Source organism: Anser cygnoides, chromosome 2, assembly GCF_040182565.1.
Source record: "Anser cygnoides isolate HZ-2024a breed goose chromosome 2, Taihu_goose_T2T_genome, whole genome shotgun sequence".
Classification (NCBI taxonomy): domain Eukaryota; kingdom Metazoa; phylum Chordata; class Aves; order Anseriformes; family Anatidae; genus Anser; species Anser cygnoides.
In genome coordinates, this window is record NC_089874.1 from 71,462,618 (window position 1) to 71,478,346 (window position 15,729).

The following is a 15,729-nucleotide window of genomic DNA, read 5'->3' on the forward strand; positions in this document are numbered from 1 at the left end:
TAACTATATCTGACCAATCCTTTCCTACTGTAAACAGGAGTGGTATCTCATGGGGAAAAAAAAAAAAGAGTTATACAGTTATACTAAGGTTTCCCTTGCAAAAGTGAAGGGTTAAAACACTTACTTTTGAGGGGGAGTATAAAAGGTAATGCCGCTCATTATCAGTTCTAGTTAAGGATATGAGGTGCTTAAACTGTGTGGTGTGTTCAAGCTGAAATCTTGAATTATGCTCAGCCTGCGTACAGAATTAACATGGAAATCACAGAATCACAAAATTGAAGGGGTTGGAAGGGATCTCAGAAGATCATCGGGTCCAACCCCCCTGCCAAAGCAGGTTCCTTAGAGCAGGTTAAATGAAATGCTTAAATGGAAATTCTGACTGACACAAGAAGGTACGAAACCTACCCAAGCAAACGTGTTTACAGCAAGACAGGAAACTAGGTAACTGTGTCAATAAATTTGCTTTATACAACACACTAAAATACACCTTATTTACTCTGCCTCATCTACAATTCAGTTAGCAGCACAAGGTTATTTTAATACTATTCAGAGATCAGAGACTAAAAAGTGCTTATGGGTAAAGGAGCAAAGGCTTCTCAAAGAGAGAAAAACAAACATTCACAAAATTATCAGTTATATGTGTATATATATATATATTTTTAATCAGCATTGCCATTTGATTGTTTAACCTACCCTGCTTGATCTCCCTACTTTTGGTTAATACAGGAGTCAATTACAGCTTCATCTGTGCAGAATTAACTTTATAGAATATACACCAGGGATTTGTCTAGCTTCTCTATTTAGATCTATGTCATAAAAAATGTGTAGTAGAGAACTGTGTGCAAGCACTGCATATGGTACAGGCTTTGCAGATTTATTGTAAAATCATTTTAAATCTGTAAAGCTCTTGTCAGAAGTTAATTAAATATGTTCCTTTGGTGGGGGGATGGGAGGACTCTGTACGTGTGTGTGCGCATGTGTGTGTGGGGGGGCCTTCTGTCTCACTAGGTGGCAGTGTGTGATTACATCTGGAAGGACCATGCCAGCAAGTCTGATGTCCCCAGCTGTGACCTCCAGCACCAGGATGAAATCTTTGACTCGGCAGCTACCTCAAGAGGTACCACTGTTCACGTGTCGGTGTTCACCGTACACCTCAGCGGTTTCCAGCAACTCTACAGACACTTCCTCAAGCTGCCTGATGGGGCTATTGTTGAGGTAGGTCCAAGCAGATTATTTACATCCAGATTTTGAAGGCAAAGGCATGCACTTAAGAAGTAGGTCAGGGTCAAAGCAGGAAATAGACGCTTCATGAAGTATACACTGAGATCTTCTATAGGAAGACTTCACTCCTAAACAGTATTGTAAAATTAATGAGTTAAAGCATTTACCATGCAAAGTAATAATTTAGTATAGTTTATAGAGCAATTTAAGTGAAATTATGGAAGATATATATTGAAACTACACACAAAAATTATTTTATAAATATATATTGCTAAGAACCACATAAGGTTATTCTATACAGGAATTATTATATATAAATATACTACGTAAGTATTGTGCACAAATATTATACAACAGTAGGTATGGTAGAATTATTTAGTTTTTCTTCAGACACAGAGCTGACATACAGTAATCATATGACTTACTGGCCTCTTGCAAGTTTTTGATTGAATCCTGGATGTTGTCATATTTTTAGGCCCACTGCAAGCAGTTTGTGCACTAAAATGCAATGCAGGATGGTATTTTAAAAAGTATTGTCTATTACCTGTTTCATAGACTCCATTTTGTTCCTTGAATTGACATTTTGTTCCAAGTGCTTAGAAGAGGTGCATTTCCTTGTTGCCTTTGGTCTTGAGTTGGGAGACCTTTAAAAACAAAACAAAACAAAACACTGGCATCTAAGAGAAAGAAAAGTGAAAGCATATTACTTTACCTACCCAGAGAAGTGGAAGCATCATTTTAGAGGTCTGCTTACTATAGGAAACCAGCACAAACGGTGTTGAAATACAAATTTTTCAGTTGCTCACTTCTAAATTGAAGGTTCAAGTATATCTCTCCAGAATGAGGAAAATGTTGCTTCTGCTCCTCTGTTTAATGTTTCGAGGCTGCTTTCTTCATTAAAATATTTTACTCTTAATGTCTTTGCCCTACTTGGCTTTTAAAAGAAAATTTAATTTAAAGGAAACTGTCCTCAAGGAATAATTCTGTGCCCCAGGAACTTGTGATTCACCAGAGTGAAGACAGCAGAGTCTTGCAGCTGGCCAAAGAAAACAAGAGAAGGCATGTGGCCTACATGAAGGAGAAATTAATTATTAACACAAAGAAACCTGCAAGTCCAGGTCTGTGCCTGAGTTTGTTACCAAAGCTCCTTGTACAAATCATTTGCCAGATTTCTGCTAGAAGTCCTTTTCCCTGTTTTGAGATCAACAATGCAGCCCCATGCCTACTTCCCACCTGTTACAAATGATAGCTCTGTGCAGGACATTTTGTCCCAGTTAAGTTCTCAGCTTTTTGGACATCAGGTTTCATTCTCCTTCCACAAGGCCCTAGTAGGAAGGTCTTCAGGCATGTGTCATCGAGCTTAACTCGGTGTACTGGTTCTGTTCATTCATTCTTTTATGTATTTCTATTATTTTCCATATAATTTTATTTTGGTTTCCCAAGTGAGCTTCCCAGAAACTTCCAGCTTCTAAACTGATGCTGATCAGCATCGACAAAGTTAGCACTGTGCAGCATGAATGGCTCAAGCCACTTCTTTATAGTTTCCCACATTATACCACAACGCTGTCTTTGCCTAAAATCTGCATGGCTGTGTCTTATGTCAGCATCTTGAAAGATGTGCCTCTAATTTAGGAGATCAGTGTATGCTTTGCTGCATTTATATTTGTAGACCTAAATACAATTGCAATTCAGAAACATGCTCAGCTAATAATTTCAGTAACACTTACATCCTGATCTTACATTTAGCTGATAATGGATATAATGTTACATTTGTGTGTTTTATGGGTCATGGCTTTCTAATTCAGTCCCTAATTAGGGATGTTTTATAAGTTAATGAGTTTTAAGACTATGCACTCACTAGTGGTAAGTTATATTCCATTTGTACACTGAGAGGAAATTTTAAAAGTCTCCCATTTTCTATATTGCCTTGAAATCTCTGTGGGAAAGGTTCCATTTTCTCTCTGGTACAAGAACCAGGGCCTTAGCAAGGACAGAGTGAGAAAAACCCATTGTGGGTCTGTTATGGGGTTTTGTCACTTGCTGCTGTTTCTGCCCCTCAGGAATAATATATATATATTTTTCCTCTGCTGTGACTAGACAAGCAGTGGTGTGTAGAAAATCTATTGACAAGTAAAAAGTTATTTTGGAATCCTAAGTATAGCTTTTAAGAGTGTAGGAAATGAAGGCTAAAATGGACTTTTGGGGATAAAGAGTCTGATCTGCCATATTTTGTGGGCAACTGCACCATGTATAAACATTTTTAATCTGAAACTTTATAGCTAGCTAGGTATTTTGTCCCCAGAGATCTCAAGGAAAAAATTTTCCAGATCCTTAATGTCCATTTCGGTTTCCTTCTATTCCCCAGCCTCAAATTATGTGGTGTCATTTGCTATTTATTTATTTGCATCATCCTTTGGAGTAAACAAGACTTCTACTTTCCAGGAGTTTCCTAACTTAATCTATTTACAGAGCATAATCTTATCTATTCTCTGCCAGAATGGATACAACACTTTATCAGAAGAAACAAGATGAGATCCCCTTTTACTCTTTATTATCCTCCTTACCCTACCAGAAGCAATAAGGAGGGATGGCTTTTTCCACAGTGGCAAGGACGTAAATTGTCACCTATTCTCTCCCTGCTTGAGAAATGACAGTTGCCTTTCCTCTTTCTTCATGGTCAGCAAGTCTCTTTCTTCATATCAGAGATAAGATACTTGTGCAAAATACCTTCTTGGGACTGTAGGGACATGGCCTATAGAATAGAGGGGTGCTATGTGGCAACTGCGACTTGACCTGCCTTTGCACATACATCTACCTCATCTATAGAGTCCGTGGAGCAAGAAACAACCAATTTTCACTTTTTTCTATTTTTTATACTGAGATATTGTACTATCGTATAACTGCAGAATACAAAAAGTAATTCAACAACATCTAGGAACTGTGGGTTGCATGCATCTTCTTCCCGCAAAACAGTCATCCTTTATTACAGTAAGCCACTGAGGGTGAAAATGTAATTATTTCAGTGTAACTTCTTGTTTGTTTGTTCACTTTTATTAAGAAGCTCTGAGGACATGTAACTCTGAAGACAGAAAAATGAAAAGGCTTTGGCTTTTTAATTTCAATGACTTTCTGGAATCATACCTGAAAGAGCTGTAACACCTCTTCTTAATTACTAGAATGGGACCTCATTAATTCAGACATTTGGGGACTAATATACTTCAATCAGATGTGCAATGCTTACTGTCGTTACAGCATGTTTGCTGTTTGGTATTGGTAGTCTTCCACAGAAACAAAGTGTATTTTAATACTACAAGAAAATGAGAAGTTTGGCAGAAAACAGCACAGAAACTTTTAAAAGTGTGTGCAAATGTAGACATCGTTGAGAGCGTGAAATGTAGTTTCTTAGCATTTAACTAACTGAGATGTATGTGCAGGCTAGTGAGTTCTGGTTATTGGGGTGGCAGTATGTCCCTCATCAAGGACACATGAGATATGAGAACGTTATTTAAATCACAAGGACAAATTCTTCCTCAATTTCATGTGTCCAGCTCTTAGTGACTTCAACCTCAGTGCTTCAAACCAATCTTTCTCTATCTGCAAATATTCTTTGACAGACATAAAAGGAATTCTGTGTAATTTTGCTTCAGTGTCCTTGGCTGCTTGTAAGGAATTTATACTATATTAGCAACCTAGTACTAATCATTTTTACTTCAGTGAAGAAAAAAAAAAAGGCAAGTTTTTCTTACAGTCCTAGTTCGGCAAGGAACTCCGTGTGAATTTCACTTAAGCCAAGGAGCCGAAACTCACTTTGATATTATCATTATTATTTTACTTTTTTACAGTAAGTGAGGCCTACTACTGTCCAGGAATAAATGGTTCCCTATGTAATAACTGCTTTAAAATATGTTTATTTTTATAGGGATGGGATTCCCATTAAAGGTCCAACTTTGCTGGTAGATAATATATGTGTACTTATATATATATATATATATATATATATATATATATACACATACACACACACATATATATAGTCTGGTATGAGAAGTAGTTTTATAGGTTTCCTAAGCAGAAAGCAAAAATAACTGTTTTAAAATGAACATTAAGTACAAGGTGACATGTATAAATTGCCATGGAAATGTTAAATAAAAAGATTTTTTTAATGTGTAGCATAAAAATTATAGAGGTTAAACTTGTAACTGTAGTCCTTTTTATCATAAGCATTGTAAAACTCAAAGAATTCTCATGTAGTAAAACCCATTTTCCATTTTACCTATAATATATTTCTCCTTTATAGTATTCAATTTAGGTGTTGGCTAACCAAGAAATGACCTTCCCAAAATAAATCACTTTTCATGCTTTCCCTCATTCATTAATCTTATGTTATTGTAATATACAGGAAATTATTTTTAGCATGTTAAATGTATTTGAAATCCATGCACAGAAAAGTTAATGATAGTGATAACTGTTTAGCTGTCTATATGGTGATAACACCAACTCAGTGATTTTTATCTCAACTTTTGCTGACTGGAGTTGATTTCTCATTAAAAGGTTAAAGGTAAGTCACTTTAACTCAGCAAAAAATCAGTTTCTTATTAAAGGCCTAGTAAAGTTCAGCATTGTAGAAAAACTTTTAGTATAGTATGATTTTATCTATCAAATAAATCTACACAAATGTCAAGGATTCATCCAATTTAAACTTCCTGGATAGAAGAAGTCTGTTTTCCCTAATTATCTGAGTAGTACCTAGTAGTAATAGGATAAGACAGCATAGGTGACTAGCCAATTACTTAGTTTAAGCTATTTACATCAATCCATATGCTATAAATTATGTCTAAATCTCTTGCATTTCTGGAAAAGTGAATAAAATCATATAAGTTTATTTTGAATACAAGATCAGATACGGTATGCTGAGTGACACTTAAAAAGAATGAAACAGTAACCATAGCTTATTTTCTGAAGCAATCTTGACACTAATGCTAAATTACAGCTTGGAAACATCTAGCATTTTTACCTTTATGAGAAAAGGCTTTTTACATATTTAACGTAATTCTAGGGAAAATATACTGGAATTATGTATAAAGATATGTACACTGTAACCAAAGGGCATTTATATTCCCCTGTAGAATACTTACAACAATTTTATTGCTATTTGGTGTCATTTTGTAACAGATATAAAATACAGCCAGTAAACAAACTAGACTTTAGATTTAAGCTGACAGCTGTTCCTTCAGAAGCAATATTCAGATATTTAATCTTAAGAATACTGAATATTTTACAATTGTTTGAGCAAACTATATCTTTAGCATGTGAAGGACTGCGTGTTTTTATATACAGTTCTTGGATCTGATAATGACACTAAAAAACAACCTTAGAATAATCCACAGATTTGTCACTCCAATATATTCCCTGGGCAAATCAACAAATTGCCTCATGTTTTATTCTTAATTCCACAAATTCTTTTTATATATTCAGTGTTACTATGAATACTGGGGCCTGTTTTTTTTTTTTTTCTATATGTGTGTAAGCCATACAGCTGACACCAGTAGAATTTATGCATGTATCTGAGTGCAGATTTGTCTGGGTCTAACTTTGGTAATGGAATAAATTGGCCAAATTGAATGCAAAATCCCCACATACTGTTTGCATAAGGAGTGCTCACTGCAGTGGTCACTAAAGATTTATGAAGAAGAGAAAGAAGGAGGATTGCTCTAGTTCAGTGACTGAAATTGATGTATTACCTTATGGCATCATTGTCAAATGGCTTCATCATCTCAACAGACCCTGCAGAGGGAGCAGGAAAGATCTGACCTTTCCACACTGTGTATTGGATAAGCTGAGGTGGGTAGTGAAGCCCTCCTGGTGAGGAAGAGATTGGGCAAAGGTGATTTTTGGTATAAATTGCCTCATATTGGTTGGCTTCAGCAGCATCATGCCAGATCATTTGCAATCACAGCCAGTTTACAGTGAGTTGGTTTCCTGGAAATCCCTGTGCAACAGAGTGCAAATTAGAGTGGCAAAGGTTTACCCCAGACTGTGTAGCAAGAACAATTCCACCCACAGAAATGCATCATTTGTGCACACGTTCCTGGGTTGGATGGGCTTCACCATGTGCTGCCTTGCTGACTCTGAGATCTATTCTTGCCTTGTTGAAGCCAAGTAATGATTTTCAACTGTGTTCATCAGGAGGATGATCACCATTGTTTCATATCAATATACGCTGAGTTGGGAATCATACATGATAAAAGTCAGCTAAGGGATACTCCCATTGGAATAAGCAGTCAAATTAGTACAGCCTACAAACATACAGACCTTCAGTTGAGGTTCATGGAAGTATAGTTCCTCTGCAAGTAAGAATTAAATCAGACTACTTAAAGCTATATTTACCAGTATATATTTTTCCTTTACTGATGTAACTCAATTGAAGATAATCAGTTTAAGACATGAAATAGTTGTCCAGGTGGCTCTTTTCACCCCGATGAAAAGATGAGAGCATTCAAAAGAATTTCCTGGAGAAACCTTGAATTTGTATACTCTTCTCTTAAATTGATCCAGTTCATCTTGCACATAACCTGTCATTTCTGTCCTGAAATGGACACGGTATTTTGTTCCATGCCTTTGTGGTGGCTAAGCTTAACCCATTGCTAAAGAGGAAAAGGATGCACACACTGCATCTCAGCTGAGAAGTTATGCCTGAATATGTGCATTTACTCTTTCAGGTATAAGACTGAGTCCTTTTATTTTTTATTTTTTCATTTCCCAGTAAATTGAGGTATAGTCTTAAATGGAAACTGTGGCTTAATACATTATCAGCTGCTGTCAAGGTTATGCTGATGCATGCGGCAGGACGGAATTGCAGGAGGCAGCATGTGGCCATTTCCCCTCTCTCCAGTTTTCTTCAAATCCCAGGTTTGATCTACTCCCTGCTTCAGAAACCCACAGAGCCATGGGAAACAAGATGTATTTCCAACAAGTCCTGTCTATTTGCAGTTGAGGCCATGGTCTCAGAACAAGCAGGAGAGTGATGAGACAGGTCCACCACTGGCTCTCAGCAGGATGCGCAGGCTTTCAGATAACGGGCAGATGACAGAAATACCTACACCGTGGCATTATAGCCTTGTTCTACATACACGTAATCCGCAATGTTAAATCATGCTGGCTTCTTTATAACTGGCAGAGAGAACAGGGTGAGGAGGAAGGGTTACATACCCAGCCAACATACACACAGATATTTTATGGGCATGGTTATTTACATTTATTTTTCCACTGGGACCTGTGGAGTTAGAGCTGCCTTATTCAAATGTTCACAGAAGAGATGGGAGCATGTTCTGCCAAAGCACATCCATTCAGTCTGAGGAAACACCCATGAGAAAAATGTTGTCATATCACTGTAGTTGTGCTGCATAACAAACATCAGTGCTGGTAATTAAAGGGTACTTTAAAAGTGTTATTTTGTATCCAAACTCTTCCCTTTTAGTTCTAAAACACTTTAAACACCTAGATTTGCTGTACTTTCAGTGATTTTCTGAATGGCTTTATGCTGTGAGAGTACAGACACTGATTACAGCAGAATGTATTTTGTACTCTTAAATGCTTATAATCTTTCATGTGGTTTTAAAATGTAGTTGTACTTGAATCAGCAGTAAAATCTCTGAAGTCAAAGGATAATTGCCAAAACAGTGCTAACTTATTTTACCCCCCCCAAAAAAAAAAACTTTGAAAAAGTACCTTGCAGCTACAGAGATTGACAAAATGCATCAATTATGTTTTTGCTCACTTTATAATTACATTGCAGTAAGTGCACAGCGAACTTTCCTATACAGTTGATTAACCATAAGGTTACTGCTATTAAGTTACTTTCAGAAACAACTTGGACTTTAATAACAGAACTCTGCACAATATTTGATCAAGTCTAAAAATCTGACATATCCATACAAACTTCAATTTAAAGTAAACAAGTAAACAGTAACACCTAAAGTGTAGCAAAGGGTTTCCATCATTTTGATCAGTCAGTGGGTATGGGAATGATCAGATCTGTAGGAGGTTTTGGTATGTTAACCAACACCAACAGACAGGCTATACCAGTGAACTCTGTGCACCTTCTGTATTTTTTTTTTTCATAGAAACATAAAAATTAGTGTTCCAGCATCTGGGGAATTAGGACAAAATCTCCACAAGTACTGTGATGATATTTACGGGGTATTTCTTCAGATTATTGCAACAGAAAAACAAAACAAAAAACAAAAACAAAAACAAAAACAAACAAACAAAAAAAACCCAAACCCTGCTGTTACTGTTAGTTCAGTGATGATTCATGAGCCCTATTTCTCTTCTGTCTTCTTGAGTCTGTATTTTGCAAAAGTGTTGTGAAGCCCTGCTGGCTGTTATATCTCTATCTGATATCCTTGAAGATAATTTATACCATGAGTGAAACAGGTAATGACAGTCTAAACCTGGACTACCTCTTTATGTAAAAGAAGAAAACTAAAAATAAAGTAGTAGGTGTTTTGTGTAAGTAGTACCTAAGTAAGAAGACCGTGTAGCCTGTTGTGAGGAAACTTGCCTAGGATGTGGGATGCACGAGATCACTCCAACATTCTGCCAGAATTTTAACATGATCAGAGGATGTCCCCTACTTTACCTGTATATGCCAGTTCCAGAGGTAACAGCACTTCCCAACTTCACAAGGTAACAAATATAGAAGTACAACAAGATGCTTCATCAAGAAGATGGTATAAGAGGATATAAGATACTTCGTCAGAGGAATAATAAAAGTATACAAAACTGCAATAGAAATTGGAGATTATACCTGTACATAAACTAATGTTTGTGTAATTTATTACAGCTGTACTAAAACAGGTTGAAAATAGCAAAATTCGTTACAAAATTATTTTTTTTTTACTGGAGCAATCCACTTTTGTCCATGCTAGTATTTGAGTAACAGCAGCTAGACAGAGCTGAGGATCTGTTACTTCTCGTTGTTGTAAATTTGATTTCTGCTCACATTCAGCTAAGCAAAATCTCTCTTACATGGGCCCTCCAGAAAGTGAATAGAATCAGAGCCAGGGCACTCTTGTGCAACATGCCACCCACATGACACAAGCAGAAGATCTAACGTGATGTGGTAACTACTAACCAGCCGAGCTGGAGCTGAGGCTTTCTAACCAATTTCCAGTTCTATAACACATCATCTTCTCCTCATGGCCACAATTTTCCTCTTTGAAGGTCTATTCTTTATCCACTCAAATCTTCTCCATGTGTCAAGAACATCATAAGAAGAAAATATTAAAAGCAATGGGCAAAAAAAATCCCTACTCCGCTGTTTTACTAAAGCGTTTAGAGTGAGAAAAAATAGGTGAATTCCAATTTCACATGTGTTTAAATTGCTAATCTCACTGCTGTATCTGTATTACTGAATACATTTACAGTAACTTTTACTTTATAATATTTTGGCAGAACTGTTATAAAAATTGTTATAAGGCCTAATAGTGGAACTGAACCACGAACGCTAAATTGTAAGCTGCTGTAAAGCTGGGTTATTAGTATGACAGAATAAAATTTCACACTCAAAAAAGCTTCTAAGCCACAATATTTTGAAAGTAAGAAGAGAGAGGTGGGGAAGTGTAATCAAAGTCATCTGTTCACTGATATTTCACTGTACGCTGCCATAATAATTTGTTGTTTGTCTGTTCTGTTTTTCAGGCATTTGGTGATATTACTGGAATAAGTCTTTTGTGTAATGAAGTGAGCACAGCTCAGGAACATGTAAATAAAATGGACAGTATGCTGCATATATCTTCAAATATCAAGTTGAAGAAGAGGAAGAGGAGTGTGGCTAGGTGGAAAGGTATTATTTTCAGTTTCTGTACCTAGATGGAAAGCAATACTGATACCTAAACACAAAATTATAAGAGGTACAAAGGAAACAGGTCATTTGAAAACAAGTTTTCCCTTGGAAAGACCAGGGTATGATTGGTTAGGGAGGAAATTTCACAGTGGTGTTTTCTAGCGAGTCTTCCTCCTTAGGTAGTATCAAAGGTCTGTCAGAAGAGTCCTGAAGGCTGAGGAGCTGGCATTCATTACTCAGGCCCAGTCACACTTTCCATTCTGCAGCTGAGTATAGCAGTAAAGTAACCCCAGTGCAATCTATCTGGAGCAAGGGCTAGCATTGCAAGTGTGCTGAGGGCAGGTGTAAATCAGCAACTTGATTTGTAATTAGGTAGATGTCCACACGTACTCGTCTGGGTGCAAAAGTCCAAAAGCATCTGCTGTAATGGCTCCAATCTCTCAGACTTGCACTGTATTTTTCACTGTGTGAAAAATACAATGTGAAAAATTCCATTGATTACACTGATGAAAAATGCCCATGTATGTTAAATTATTAAGTGAAGTTGCTGCCTATCAAAGGTAGTGTCAAGGTGTTTGATAACAGAGAATTATAGAACACACAGGGTGTCCATAGATGTCCATATTAATGCAAGATACCACTTTCCTCTTGTTTCTTTTGCAAGATCTCAGTACCAGGTATGGCTTCACCAGATCCATGCACTTATCTGAGTCTTCTCAGTGTGAGTTTTCTAATGCCTTCTCAGGAGCAAAGGTTGGATAAAAGTGCATTGTGTTACTTTAAAATCCATGGTAATCTTGTCTGCTGACAGAGAAGCCTTGGAAAGTTCACATATGTACAGAAGGCATAGTTTTTTAAATGAAAATAGGTTAATTTAGTGTATGGACTCTTGCTTATGTGCCATTCTTGTTGGGGTTATTGGTACACTGTGATCCATGTATTTACAACATCTTTCTCCACATCTTTTTTTCTAATCTTCAGGAAATCACGTTGCTTCCAATAAGAGCTAATTCCTGGAGGACTGCATAGTTCACAGAGTTATTTACACCCAGATTTACATCCATGCTATGATTACTGTCTGACAGGATTTATGGTTCTGATGTCCACACTTCTGTTTACAGAATTGTCCTGCAACTGCACCATTCATTACTCTTCTGTAGCTTCAAATGACATTTCAGTGTGGGAGCTCATCGGACCTGTTCATAGATCTGATATATAGTAATTTTATAAGACTTTTTTCCTTCCATTTAGTGGGACATTCCCACACTGCTCAGGTTTGCTTATACCTGCTTTCCACTGTAGTGGTGGGGAAAATGTTGCTGATTTCTTTCAAGTTTCATGAATCAAACATTGCCCGTGTTTTCAGTTATTGTTCAAAAGCACAACACTATAGTAATTGCAAGGTTACAAAGATGCCCAGAAGAGGAACAATGATGGCTTCATGCCATGAAATACCACCAGTTCTGAAGCCACGTCCCAACAGGCTGCGAATTTTATGAGATCCCAGAGGAGAACATTTTGCTGGGGTCTTAACGTTGATCAAACCTACTTCTCTGGAAGCTACAGCAACTTAAAGCCTCACGTTTTCTTACAAGTATTCAAGTATTTCTCATTAGTTTGAACCAGTCAGTGCCTATTCTATTTGGCTTCACACAAGTGCATAAAAAATGAACTCCATGCCCCAAGGCAAGCCCTACAAAAGACAGCAGAAGGAGATGGTGGGAAGGGGAACAGAAGCAAAAAAGGTGAAGTCATTCTGTCAAGGTTGTGGAAGTCAGCAGCAAATGAAGAACTAGATGGCAGACTGCCCATGCCCTGACTCCTGGTATTCCCTGTGCTAGAATCCTTTTTGTCCTAAAAATGCAGACAGAAAAGGGAAGAGTCTTAGCTTCCTGCAATTTTGAATCATTCATGTAGAACAGTTAATCAATTAACATAAGTATTGGTGACATTTTTCCAACTAGTATGTTTTTCTGGTGTCTGTGTGTTTACACTGATTTGTAAAAACTTTTTCAGATGCACTTAACTTTGTAAGATATATCCTGATGTTTTGAACATTGTTGATTAATTTTATGTACATCTCTGGTTCTTATCCATCTGAATAATAATTAAATGATGTTAGGTAGCAACCTGGAGATTTAAATGTCAATCCTGAAAACGCTCTTTCTTTGGGTTTGCAGTATAATGATTTGGTTTCCATTTTTTCCTACTTCTAATTGACTTGTGAACATACATGTGTGTGTGTTACATTACGACAGAATGGTGTTAAAATTATTCTGAATACCTATAAGCAGTGATTTAATTTTTGTGGGTTCTGTTGCATCAGGTATCACTTGGATAGCTTCTGTCCATCATACAGGAATAAAATTGCCTTCTTCATTTTTGCTTTGCCTGTTGACATTTCAAACCATTGCATATAATTTTGAAAAGGAAGCTAAATGAAGAGAAGCTGTCCAGTCCGATGTTTTTCTTCTGTGGAATTTTTCTACCTGAGTGGAATTCACTTTTTACCAATTGCCCCAGCATCTGACAAGAAGTGACAAAAACAATGTGGTAGAGGTCACTAGCATTGTGTACATGACTGTCTTCAGCTATGAGTTGTGGTTCTCTTCAACCTCCAGCTGCTTATGGGCAACAGTACCAAGTAGATAGACTACTGTAGGCAGCATCGTGCTTGGCCCATCTTCTTGGCTTAGGTTTTATCTTTGAACATGAATTAATATAATTGTAAAAATCCCTTTGGGCAATAGTATATCCTAGGTTGCCCGTCACTGATTTAAGACACTTCAATCTGGATTTGTAAGATTTTGACTTCATTATAGGTATTATGCCAGTATTTAGTTTTATAGAAATACTGAATCTTATTTGTGGAGGTGGATGACCTCTCCTTCAGATTCTGATAGGACTCTATTTATTTTTTAACAAATGTAGAACTGGGCTTGAGTCTCTATTTGTCATGAAAGACTTGGTCCACCATTTTTATCCCCTCAGTTATCTTGACATGTTTCCACTGGCTTTCGTCTGATCTGGGAGCTACAATTCTGCAACAGTACCTATTCTTGAAAGCTGAATTTAAAGTAGGTTTAAATATTAACTAAATTTATCTTATCTTTTTTTCTCTCTCTTTTTTTTCCCTGAAAATGTAGCATCCTATCTATTAATTTTGTTTATTCATATCCTGTGAGTTCCTGTGGTTGTTGGTCAGTATACAACAGCTGTTACTTGACTTTGAAGTGGTTTTCCGAAGTGCTTTTATCAGCAACATCATCCATAATGCTCAGTAATAGTTGGATAGTAATTGCTTGCCTATGCAGTGTTCCTTTACAACAATTTTCTCCCGTGTAGCTATATATATGTAGTCATTACTGAAAAGTGTAAATAAAGAATCCTTTTAGTGGTGTAGTTTCCCTAGGTACCTACTGTGCTCTTATTATCTAAAACATCCTCCCCATCTGTAGTTCTGTTCTATTAAAGGATAAAGACGTAAGTATGAATTAAAAATTAAAATGCTTGTTGTAGATTGGAGTACAAGGTCTATTAGAATATATCTGGTGCTAGGCTCCCAGTACAGTAGATAGATTAAGCACCAGTTAAGCAAGAGGATGAAAAATGAGTGATTTTCATCATTCAGTTAAATATAGTGCTAAGTGGTATGTGCTAGCATTAAAAGCAAATTACTTAGCACTTCACCAATCACAGCATGAGGGCATTCCATTGGAATCAGTATTTCCACTGATGCTCAGTCCTCAGTTTTATTAAATAAATCAGCTGTTAATGCTTAAGGAAGCAGTCGAAGATGTATTGCTATGATAATAAAAAGATTTAAAATGTAAAAATAAAGAGAAGCAGTACCTCATTTTAATTAAATGTCCTAGGGAAACCTCCCTATCTCTTAACAACAAAAGTCTGAAGTGCTTGTGGATCTGTAATATTTGCATCTCCTGTACCTTCTTCAGGTCTTCCTTTCTTACTAATGAATACGACCTTTCCTTTTTTTTTTTTTTTTTAATAACATCATTTTTTCTCATAAATCTGCTCCCATGTCACTGAACACTTTGATGAGCTTTTCTGATCCCCTTTTATACCTCCTTGATAGGATATTATTAACCACTAATCTAGAGACGAGGAGCCTGATCCTCAGCACAGGTATTTTATGGCTGCTCAGTCAAAGATGATGGAGATCTGAGAATTTACACCAGCAAAGGTTTTGGCACCTTTATATGATGCAACAATATTATTTCCTCCACAGCAGTTGGGAATCAGTTTTTGCAAAACATCTGCTGTTGGGATATATGGAACCTGGGAGCAGTACCAAGTTTTAGACCATTTCTAAGCCTCAAACTACTTCCAGTCTTATCTGGCAGGAGCCATGCAGCGAAGGTCCTGGGAATGACACTCACTGGAGATGGCTCAGGGTCTGACCCATAGCTGCATCTTCACCAGCAAGATCAAATGTTAAAAAGAGAGAAATTTACAGTGCAGGTCTCAAAATTATGAGATTAGGGAGAGCACGGATGAAACTAGCTTGAGTCCTTCATTTTCCCCTTGGTGTCACTCCTGGAGGATTCTTACTTTGAATTTTCTTCAATGACTGGGTTAGAAAGTTGTTTTCTTTTCAAAAAGAAAGGAGTACAAAATGGGACAAACAAAGAACAAAGAAG

At 36.9% G+C, this 15,729-nt stretch overlaps 1 protein-coding gene across 10 annotated transcripts in view; it reads left to right on the top strand.

The window, feature by feature from the left end:
- LOC106034898 (uncharacterized) overlaps nt 1-13,836 on the top strand; it is a 200,365-nt gene extending 186,529 nt beyond the window's left edge. For 4 of the 10 annotated variants that reach the window (XR_010829423.1, XM_048072086.2, XM_066992454.1 and 1 more), the window contains 3 exons: nt 1,009-1,215; nt 10,924-11,068; nt 12,050-13,836. Coding sequence is in view for 8 of the 10 variants with exons in the window: in XM_048072086.2 (XP_047928043.2) it covers nt 1,009-1,215; nt 10,924-11,068; nt 12,050-12,078 (381 nt within the window). In the remaining 2 variants the exon portion in view is untranslated. Of the gene's footprint in view, nt 1-953; nt 1,216-2,215; nt 2,340-10,923; nt 11,069-12,049 lie in introns of those variants that run through there. The other 6 variants (XR_010829424.1, XM_066992449.1, XM_066992448.1 and 3 more) reach the window with 5 other exon arrangements.
- The last annotated feature ends 1,893 nt before the right edge of the window (nt 13,837-15,729 follow it).